This window comes from Cheilinus undulatus, linkage group 7 (genome assembly GCF_018320785.1).
Source record: "Cheilinus undulatus linkage group 7, ASM1832078v1, whole genome shotgun sequence".
Taxonomy (NCBI): Eukaryota; Metazoa; Chordata; class Actinopteri; order Labriformes; family Labridae; genus Cheilinus; species Cheilinus undulatus.
In genome coordinates this window covers 35,748,413-35,759,151 of record NC_054871.1, presented here as the reverse complement: position 1 = coordinate 35,759,151, position 10,739 = coordinate 35,748,413, and the positions used below count along the sequence as shown (strand labels likewise).

Sequence of the window (10,739 nt, the reverse complement as noted above, 5' to 3'; positions counted from 1 at the left end):
GTCCACAAATAGAAGTTAGAGTTCTGATTTCAAAATACACTTAAAAAAGTGCGAGTTCTTAAAAAAAATTCAAGTAAGTTGGGTAAATATAGTGATTTTCCACCCCTGGATGTGCTGTACTTAATAGAAAAGCATCTTCTTTTCCTCAAATGTTTATACATTCTTTGTATTCCTTTAATTGTTTAAAATGGCCTACCCTTACTGCAGTGCTCTAATGAGAGGCTAATAAACTAAAATGTAATCTTGCCAGAGTGCCTCAGCTGTCAAAGGGACTTAAATGAACTGCATGCACTTTGTACAGACATTTCTACTTATGCTATGACCACCCTCCAGCTGAAACCTAAGCTGCTAAACAACAGTATTAAGTTAACGGTAAACTGAGTGAGTAATGCATCCAAAGATAACTCTGTCTCCTATATGGTCGAGTAGATGTCCTTTATTTTAGTTCAGTATTTTGGTGTAATGCAAAAACAAAGTAAATTTCTTTACTATTTTTGTGAAATATTTGAGAAGTTTTGAGTCAATCACACATGAAAGCATCTTTAACAGATAAATCAAAAGGATTTCAGTCAAATTCATCAACAGTTTGCATCTGTAGTTCTCCTCTGTGAAATGCCAAACATTAATGTATCTGGAGTGTTTTTGCAAAATGAAAAGCAAACCAGTAAGATTACAAACATCTTTATCAATTTCCCTTTAACTGATATCACATTCAAACAATTCAAACAGGTTGTTTGAGTACATGAGGAAACTGTTGTTTCAGACAAAAAAGAGCCATACTACATACATTTTTCGGAAGCAAATGGAAATGTTAATTGATAAAGATCTTGAGTATATTTTTGTGATATAGTTTGATTTGTTCCATTGAAATTTCTGGACCTAAGTGCAAAAAAGAAAAGAAATCAAAAGCATGCTTAAAGTGAGGAGCACATGGCTTGATCCAGGCTTTTACTAATATTTCACAAAAACAAATCACACAAAGATCAAAACATTACTTTATATGTATAGCATTGATTTTTTTTGTAAACAGCCCTAATTGGTTTTCCAAATACAGCAATGAAATGCAATCTTAGCAGCCTTGTACATGCCTACGTAAGAATACCTAAACTGATAACGATTGCATCTGTCTCCTTTGGTATTTTTGTGCACTAAGATTGACACACACACAGTCACAAACTGTCACACACAGTCTCACACACACACAGTCAGACACACCATAAAACTCTTCATTTGTTTCCCGCTTGCCCATATTAAGTCAGACAGTCACAGCCAGTCTGGTCCCTGGCTCATGCTAATTTCATGCCACAGTGGGCACAGGGCTCAAAGAGGAAAATTAAAATTAAGGAGGCAAATAGAAACCCCAGACAAGAGTACACATCAATACCCAAGTGGTGCCTTCTCATCTCCCCCTCTTCACCCGTATTGCATGATAGACAGAATCAGGTCGACCAGACATGAAATTGGGATTCTGCTGTAGCACATCATGAAAAAAGTCTGTATCATTGAAGCTGAAAAAGGAGACAAGTAGAAACCGCTTGAAGTACTGATACACAGGCCTACTGATCCCTCACCATTCCCTCAGCAGGAGTGGGTCAAAAGGACCATCAAGTTGACTTACTTTAAAAGACATCGTAGTTCACCACGGCTTTAAAATTAACTTCATAACAGCAAAAACTCTCTTTCTCTCAAAGACATTATGAGGCCCTTACATTTTTTTCTTTAAACATGGGCTCCTCTGAAATCAGAGGAAGACAAATGAACATGAAAGAAAAACAATAGAAAAACAGCAAAAAGGAATGTCAAAGACCAGAGTCTTGGTGTCAGAGACTTCAGAACCCACGAGGGTCTCATGACGACAGCTGCATGACAGCTGAAGAGAACCAGAGGTGAAGAGAGGAAAAACGGACAGAAAGTCAAACAGGAAAAGAAAATAAGAGCGTCACATGCTTTGGCAGCAAGGGAGTTTGCCCTTCTGCCCATCCGTGGTTGGGGGGAGGCTTATGTCCACTACGTTGTTTCCTGGAGACTCATCGTGTGCAGATCTGTCTGATATTTGCTTCTGAGATACAATACGATAGATTTCTATGAGAGAAAACAGGGATCATTAAAGTCTAATTCTGAGTTACTTGGAGATTCACAATAGGCTATATGTTGAGTTTAAAAGTTAGTTACTTTCATTACCTGTGAGAATGTTTTTAAAGGCTTCTTCTACATTGGTGGAGTCCAAGGCAGAGGTTTCAATAAATGAGAGAGTGTTCTTTTCTAAGGGTGAGAATAAGACACAAAATGATACACATCTCAAGCAATAGACAGGGACATGGAACAGCTTGGATAACAACGGGTATATCCTACTAATAAGAGGTTAAGGTAATAATTAAGATCTGTCTACAAAAGATAATCAAAATTCTTCTTTGATTACAAGAAGCGCTATCACACTGCTGCATACCCAATGCCAACAATACACACTTTACCTGCAAAAGCTCGAGCCTCATCAGTGGGCACTGCCCTGAGGTGGCGGAGGTCACTCTTGTTTCCAACCAGCATGATCACAATGTTGTTGTCAGCATGGTCCCTGAGCTCTTTCAGCCAGCGTTCAACATTTTCGTAGGTCAGGTGCTTGGCAATGTCGTAAACTAGGAGAGCACCAACCGCACCACGGTAATACCTGGTAATGACAACACGAAGAAGAGGAAACGACATAAATGAATATGGCCCTATTTTCATTTTAAAAAATATAAAACCTATATAACATCAATTATTTAAGTTAGAAATGGCAGATGAGAGTTTTGCATACTAAATTATTTTAAACATGTTTTTTTACTTATATAAAACACTCATTAGCTACAGTCTATATCACTCCTCTGAGCAATGGACAGCTTTTTGGGCTTTCAGTGCAGCCAGTGGTATGCAATGAAAGATAAAAACTGACTAACAATATGAGTATTGAGAATAGAGGTGGAGTTTAGAGGCAATGTCTAAAAAGAATTATGTTGCATTTACACAAAAATGGCTGTGGAAAGATAGATATCATCAGATGAGCTACTTTCTGATGGTTAACTTTGTGAGAAATGTATTTCATGATAACCAAGGCCATGTTAACTATGTTGTATAAAAAAGAAATCATAACAAAAAAAATTAGATCAAGTCTTTCTTTGAAATAAAAGTGAGCCAGTATTTGGAATACTGTGCTGAAAATGTAGGCAAGAAAGAATCAGCAGGAATTAACATCTAAAGGGGCTCCAACACTGTATAAGAATTTAACAAACTTTAGAAAACTGTGTATAATATAGAGGACAAACTGACGCTGAGGTGATGGCTCTGTATCGCTCCTGGCCAGCTGTGTCCCAAATCTGTGCCTTTATGGTCTTGCCATCCACCTGAATGCTTCGGGTAGCAAACTCCACCCCAATGGTGCTCTTGCTTTCTAGGTTGAACTCATTTCTTGTAAAACGAGACAGCAGGTTACTCTTCCCTACTCCAGAGTCTCCAATAAGTACAACTGGAAGCAAAACACAAACAAAAGAAGTCAACAAATGAAAAACTAAAACAGCAGTTTATACTAAGCATTTATCCGTAGTAACAGCTGTAAAAAGGTCTTTCTCTTACATTTATTTGGGCATTACGTAGTTTTGATGCTCGATTGCTATCTTTCTTTATACCCCTACGTATTTAAAAACTTGATTTACTGCATAGAGGACAACAGATAATGTGGTCATGATCCCTACATTAATATGTCAACAAGCCAACTCAGTAGCCTTAGCAATTGATTACTTATAAAGTGGATTAACCTTGAAATAACGTAAAAGTTCTTACTTGGACGACAGTACACTGATTTTCAGTCGTTTCCAGTCACATTAGGACCGACCCAGATTATAGTATTTAGAAGACGAGTCGATATCTTAATTATTTAACTAGCCTCTTAGTAACTCACAGCGTTAGCCTGCTAATTCACTTGCGTTAGCTCAATGCTATCACTGGACACACGAATAGGTTTGATAGTTCTGGATCTACAAAGGACAAATATGCCGCAACATTATGCACTGCTTTAATAACTTGTAATAGTGATTAAAGTTATATTTTCTAAACGTCAGTAAACGGCTGCCATATTATCGTTTCCCTATGTAGCTACTAGTTGCGCTAACTTTAGCACTGACGCTGGCTTAGTTGACTTCCTCGCTTCACACTGCTGTCACTCAACTTTGTCAAAGGGCGACACGGACGCGCTGTCATTCATGCATCCACAAACAGAAATTACCTTTAAATAAGTAGTCATACTCGTCGTCTCGGGTTCCCATTTTAGAAGAAGAGTTTTTACACTTTTCAAGAACTTCAACCCTCACAAACAACAACAACCCTTCCCACCGGCAGCTAGTAGGCACCGCCTTCAAGGAAGAGAACTAGCACGTGAGTTTTGGAACGTTGTTTTCGACCAATTGGAACTGTTATCCTATTGACTGATAAATACTTTAGCCAATCATCTGCTTTCTTTAATGCTGAGGACCAATCATGTACAAAAGAGAACACGGCTAAGCAGTACACTCTTTGTCCTAACTACGACGCCCTTGAGTCTTCGTTGATTGAGCAATGTTGTATTTTTAGTTTGGAACATGTTGAATGTGTTACAACTTGTTAACAGGGAAAGTAAACATGTGCCGGTACGTTACATTTTAATTTTTACGGTTGTGTTTTGCCGTGGAGATTCACATTTGCCTTATAAAAAGTTGTGGATTGTTCTGGAAAAACCTTTTATTTAAAACCATCTCTGACTGTACCCCTCCCATAACCAAACGTTTCCAAGTCTTATTGGCACATTGACATTTTTAATATTACCCTACAACAAAAACATCATAACATATACTCAGACACAAATCCTCTAGGTCAGTGGTTCTCATCATGGATATCTGGAACCCCAGACCAAAAAACAAAGAATATTTTAAAATTTCAAACTATATTTATTTTCCAACCTATTTAAAAAATTATATGCATAAAATTAGTTGAATGTAAAATAAAAACCTGAGGATTTGGTAAGCTTTATGCTTAAAACACATAAGTATTGAAAAAAATCCTCAAGATGCAACTCTGCACATGGCTGTTCTTGAATGTGAACAGCTGTGGTCAGCTATGCTTCAGAGACTCTCTGGTACAGAAGGGGTCCACAGTCTCTGGCATCTTTATACTGGGGGTTGGGGTCTGAAAAGTTTTAGAATGGAAGAAAAAAGTTTGCGAAAAATATAGGGAGGGCTTTGAGTACAGGACTTACTATGTGGACAAATAATAAGGCAATGAATTTAGTGTAACTGATAAAAAATTATGATTATTTTGTAAGTATATTTCTTACAATATAGGCTTATCTGAGGTGAAAACCTCGGCATTGTTTATATTTGTACTGTTTAAAAATTTCATGACAACACATGCATTCTAAAATAGAAATGATTGTCACAGAAGCTCTGTTACATTTTAGATGAAATATCTGATTTAACAAGAAAACAATAAAACATATTATATGACAACACTTCCATAGACAACAATTCATAGAACTGCTTTATTTTGTTTTCATTCTGATTGAGTCCAAACACACACACATACAGCCATCTATTTATCCTCATGTATAAATAGATGAATATACACAGATATACATAAATACACATTTCTGATATGCATATTCATTTTGAAATCATGCTTTGTCTCTGTAAAGGACTCTCCCTATTGGATGAGGGCACACAGCGATTTGAAAACACATACACAACACAGCTGGAACAGTTGGAAGAATCCCTATTGATTTGCATGTACAGTAAAACCCACAAATCTTTAAATTTTGGATATCTTACAAAGAAACAGCTGTGGTTTATAGACCATAAATATACAGCAGCTGCATCTCAATAAACACACTGAGGAATATGGTACAGTCAATTATGTTGATTGCAATTATTTCTTGCCCAGCAGCAAAAATAAAACCAAATAAAAATAATATTCTCCGATTCAAATGGAAAATATATTTGTATATCTTTATATATGTATTTATAATTTTATGTACACATTCTCAGAAGCACAACTATGAGAGTAAAATAAATACAACAGCACAAGTGAAAAAAATATAAACCATAGGCCTACATGTAAAATTTCTCAATAAGGCAATAATATTGAACTTAAAAGCTAGACTGTACAAAATATTGCTGCTATGGTCTCCATCTGATGAACAACAGCAAACTGATAACTGGCCACTGCACATCATTAGAAAGAACTGATTTCTGTTTCAGAATGGCTGACATTAATGTGTCCTCCCTTAAATACAAACACACATAGAAACGTACCGACTAACTGAAGGAACTGTTTCTGATATAAATAAAAAATTAGTTTAAGTTTAAACTTAAGTTTTCTTGAGAGTCCTAAGATGTCAGCCACAGAGAGACTACAGTAAACACTACAATGACTGTGATTGACTTCACCAACACACACACTTGATAATCGTAACATAAATGCTGTTTTAAGATCAGCCTGTGTGAGCAGAAATGAAGATGATGTGATGCATCTTTATTTGGCCTCTATCACTAGTTCATCTTCAGGTCCTCTTGATAAGTGCAAACAACATTCAACCAACTTACAAACTGTTGTGTCTCACCAAGTCAACACTGCAACGTACTGTGTTCATTCAAATATACAGATAACATGTACAATATTGACTGCAAATTCTACAACTGATGCCCTACATCTACAAACATTTGAAATGTCCAGTCGATAAGATTTTTATTGTCAGGAGGTGAGGGGGACCAGATATATCAACTATCACTGATATGCTGATTATTTTGCAGCTACACAAAAAAGAAAATATGAAATACTATTCTTACAAATGATTCATTTGTCTAAAAATAGGGCAACACTGGAAGACATTATGATGATCTGAATATTACCATAATGGCTAACAACGTCTCCTGCCTTAGTGTTGCAAAGGATTCCCTTCTACTCTAAAGGCCAAAGTTGTAAGCCTCAGTCATTTTCATGAGCAATGTACTGAACAATGTGATAACAATGGAAACATTTAAAACATGATGTTAAACACAACCTGAAACTAGTAAAAAGCTGCAGTGATGAAAAATAAGTTCTTTGGATGCAAAACAAAAACATTAAGCATATTAAGAGTGAAAAACAGATAATATTAAAATAAAATACAGAGACAGAATAAATAAAAGTTCACAGTGATAAAAGGTAAAACAGCTGAATAAAAGTTCAGTAATAAAAATGATATTAAAAACAGTTGATATAAATAATAAATAATTATGCTATGATTGAAACATTGTCAGATCACTGTATATATTCGATAAAGCAAATTAAGTGTTCAGTTCTTACGAGTACGAACTAAACTGCATATATTCACTTTGTGGAAACTTTAGGATGACCGACATTTACATGATTGCTTTTGGATTGGCCATGTAATGTTATCAATGTAACTCTGATTCTATGAATGCAGGCAGAGCCCTAAAACAACACAGCTATGCCCACTTACTCTTACATGCAAATGTCTTTGTGCTGCTCTGCAGGAGTGAGTGGACAAGCCAACTGAGTCTGTAAGCTGAGCTTCAATAAACTAGATCTTACCGTACAATGCCTAGAGAAGGTATTCATCCCACTTGAAGGTTTCATCGTCTTATTAAACTGAGTGGAATAGATTCACACTGTATTCCCCCAAGCGGTCACATTACCTTATCATTTTATACAGGTGCCCCAGGATGACATGTATCCATACATTTTTCTTTTACTCTGTATTCCTGTGGTGATGAGTAAATTTGCCCTTTTTTCTGGAGTATTTTACTTATATCTGTCATTATCTTTAAGTAACAGGTGGTTTTCTCATGAAACTGAGTTTATTTCAGTTGTTTTCTCATGATATAAAAATATCACTTAGTTTTCGTGAGGACACCTGGGTCATAATGTTAAGATAACAATACATCAAGTTCAAGATCTCAAGAAAACAATCCATGATTTCTTTTCAAGGAAAATGAGTTAATTAAAGTGTATAGATATATGGCCCTTTAGGGCTTCCTTAATTTTATAAAATTGAAGTCCATGAAACACTCATTTCTTTTCTGTCCCTATCTTATTTTCAACTTTTTAATGACCTGTTTTTCTTGACAGATTCCTCTATGGAGGAGGTTTTCTTACAATACTGACATGAAGTTTGACTTGAATTGATGTGTAAATAAAATACAAAAGTGGTTTGTCTTTTTTAATAATGTGGAACTTAAGGATGAAGAGGGCAGTTGACTTAGAGACTTGTCTGCAGGGAATGTATAGATGTCTCTATTTCATACATTTTGTGTGTGTTCTTTATGTAGAAATATATAACTGATATGACAGACTGTATTACTAGTTGCTAATGTGAAAACCAATAATATATGAAAAACAGGAAGCCTCTGTTATGTGTTACTTTCATAACTAATCGGCTAAACAAATTATGGTTTTGACATCTCTGAAGGGGGTTGGACAGTTGTTGTTCATGTATTTTCTGTTTTAATTCAATTATTATTTTGACTGATTGATATCAAAAGTCACATGGGATCTACTTTGGATCAGTGATCTAAGACAATAAAACAAACAAAAACCTCAAAGGGGGAGTATTCTTTTCACAGGCACTGTAAGTTACTATAGTCTTCTATTGGGTCAAACAAACAAGACTACATGTGTATGCACTACTGTATGTCAAACACACACACTGCATGTAACTGATATCATTTTCATTTTCCAGGGGTGAAAGGCAGGGATGGTTGGAAATCAGTGATATCATCACTGTCAGGTTTTTTTCTCCTCTCTGTTAGTCATGTCTCTTTTCCCTCATTGTGTTCAGTTTCTGTATGCATGTTTAAAATCCTGGTTCAGACAGCGATCCTGCTGCTACCGCTGAGCCCTGGACTTCAAACTGAAGAGTCCTCTCCTCACTCTGCCAGAGAACAGGGTTTACTGTTGGAGACAGACAGACAGCAGAGGGAGAACCTTAGACAGAGTGTAAACAGCAGATACAGTTTTATTCATCAGGATGGTAAATGTGTCTTCTCATGCTTTTGTCGCTAATGATTGTGAAACAATAAGCCAGCTAATCAAGGTGCCTTTATAAAGAGAGCGAGAAACAGGAAAGAGAAGGAAGCATAACAAAAACAACATGGAAGCAAAGGTTCTTGGATTGCCTCTATCTGAATGAGAGTTTGATATAATCTAACTCAGAGGTTCTCAACTGGTGGGCCAGGACCCAAAGTGGGCAGTAAAGCCCTTTCCAACCCTTCCAAATCTACAGTATGTATCTAAGCCCTAAGCAGACATACAGTCAATTCATACATATATTTTTTATGCTATCTTATGACGACAAGTACATTACAGTATTTGTTTCAAGATTTCTACCTACTTATCTCCTTTTTGTTGGACACTAAAGCTGTTTTCCCAATATAACACCCAAAATTTCTTGAGAGTCTACCAAATTACCATGCTGTCTCAGGAAAATTGAGTAAAATAAGATGTATGAATGCAAGTTCTTCTGCAATGATATGCTTTTTAAACACATTTAATATGTCATGTCTCTTTGTTTGACTTTGTTGTGTTCCATTTTGGGTCCAAACTAGGAATGGGTGGTAATAGGGTAACTCTGTATGCCGGGTTATTATAAAAATAGTCATGGTATTGCTTTGAGTATCATCATGAAGACGGTATTGCGCAATGAGTGCACATTTATAATAAATGCCTTGAAAATATATATCCATTCCCACCAGCAGCACCACTGGCTGTGTGTGCAGAAGCTTTAAAAGTGATGACATCTCCTGTTAAAGATGTCAGGAAAATCTGATTAAAGACGAATGCTTGCATACGTACTGACGCATAGAAACTCGTGTGCCATGGCCTGGCACAGCGCTGCATGGCACCACGGTATGGTTTCTTTAAACACAAACTGTTGTAATGTGATCCACAACAACATGAGTTTAAAAACCACATTAATTCATCTTCCTGGTTTTAGAGCAGAGATAGAAATTGGGAAGTTTATTTAGTTTTTGTAGTTTCAAACTTATATTCACCCTTTTTTAATGTTAAACAAATTGAGTTAATCGGTGCTTGTTGGGTATTTTAGGCACTGAAGTAGTCTGTAACTCTTTATAAGCTTTCTATACTGTGAAAATATAGCAGGTCAGAGCTCAGCATTATTGCTCTATGTGAAAAAAAATATTAAAGGTCAATCTTCATCTGTTTTAAAGCACACTGAACATTATGTCAGGGACTGCAGATGTAAATTAGCTTTAAGCTAACAAATGGAAACTTTTTCTTTTATTGTACATGGTCCCTTTACAAACAAACAAATAAACTAATAAATAAATAAAATGTAACATTCCCAGATCCTACATGGTAATAGTTATTATTTCTCATATTACCTGTGGGAGGCGGAGAGGGAAGAGAGTTGAAAAGGGGCGTGTATGTGTCCAGGAGAGAAAAAAGAGAGAAACATCGTTTGCACCTTTGTCCTGAAGAAACCGTTAACTTGTGTGAGAACGATGCTAGTCGTCCTTTAAACGTTATTTGAGCTTACCCTGGTAAAAATTTGGGGAGGATATGACGCTATTAAAAAAGTGAATATGTTCAATCCTAGTACAAACTGCAAAATTTGAGTGACTTTTTAAATTTGGGTTGTGATTTCCTTTTAGAAGGTGGTGGAGGGTCTTGATTCCAGCTGAGAACCACTGGTCTAACTATTCATCAAGCCAAGCCAT

The 10,739-nt window shown here is 36.2% G+C and overlaps 2 protein-coding genes across 3 annotated transcripts in view; both read right to left on the bottom strand.

Moving 5' to 3' along the window:
• Window positions 1-421: 421 nt before the first annotated feature.
• Window positions 422-4,387, bottom strand: LOC121512300 (ras-related protein Rab-11B-like). Its single transcript, XM_041791497.1, has 5 exons — window positions 4,256-4,387; window positions 3,304-3,499; window positions 2,472-2,665; window positions 2,182-2,262; window positions 422-2,082 (listed from the first exon to the last, which is right to left on the bottom strand). Exons 1-5 carry the CDS (start codon window positions 4,293-4,295, stop codon window positions 1,940-1,942), a joined length of 654 nt encoding a protein of 217 aa, XP_041647431.1. The 5' UTR covers window positions 4,296-4,387; the 3' UTR covers window positions 422-1,939.
• A 1,141-nt stretch (window positions 4,388-5,528) lies between these two features.
• pip5k1ca (phosphatidylinositol-4-phosphate 5-kinase, type I, gamma a) overlaps window positions 5,529-10,739 on the bottom strand; it is a 65,046-nt gene continuing 59,835 nt past the window's right edge. For both annotated transcript variants that reach the window (XM_041791579.1, XM_041791580.1), the window contains one exon: window positions 5,529-8,952. In XM_041791579.1, coding sequence (XP_041647513.1) covers window positions 8,950-8,952 — 3 coding nt within the window. In that variant the 3' untranslated portion in view covers window positions 5,529-8,949. The remainder of the gene's footprint in view (window positions 8,953-10,739) is intronic.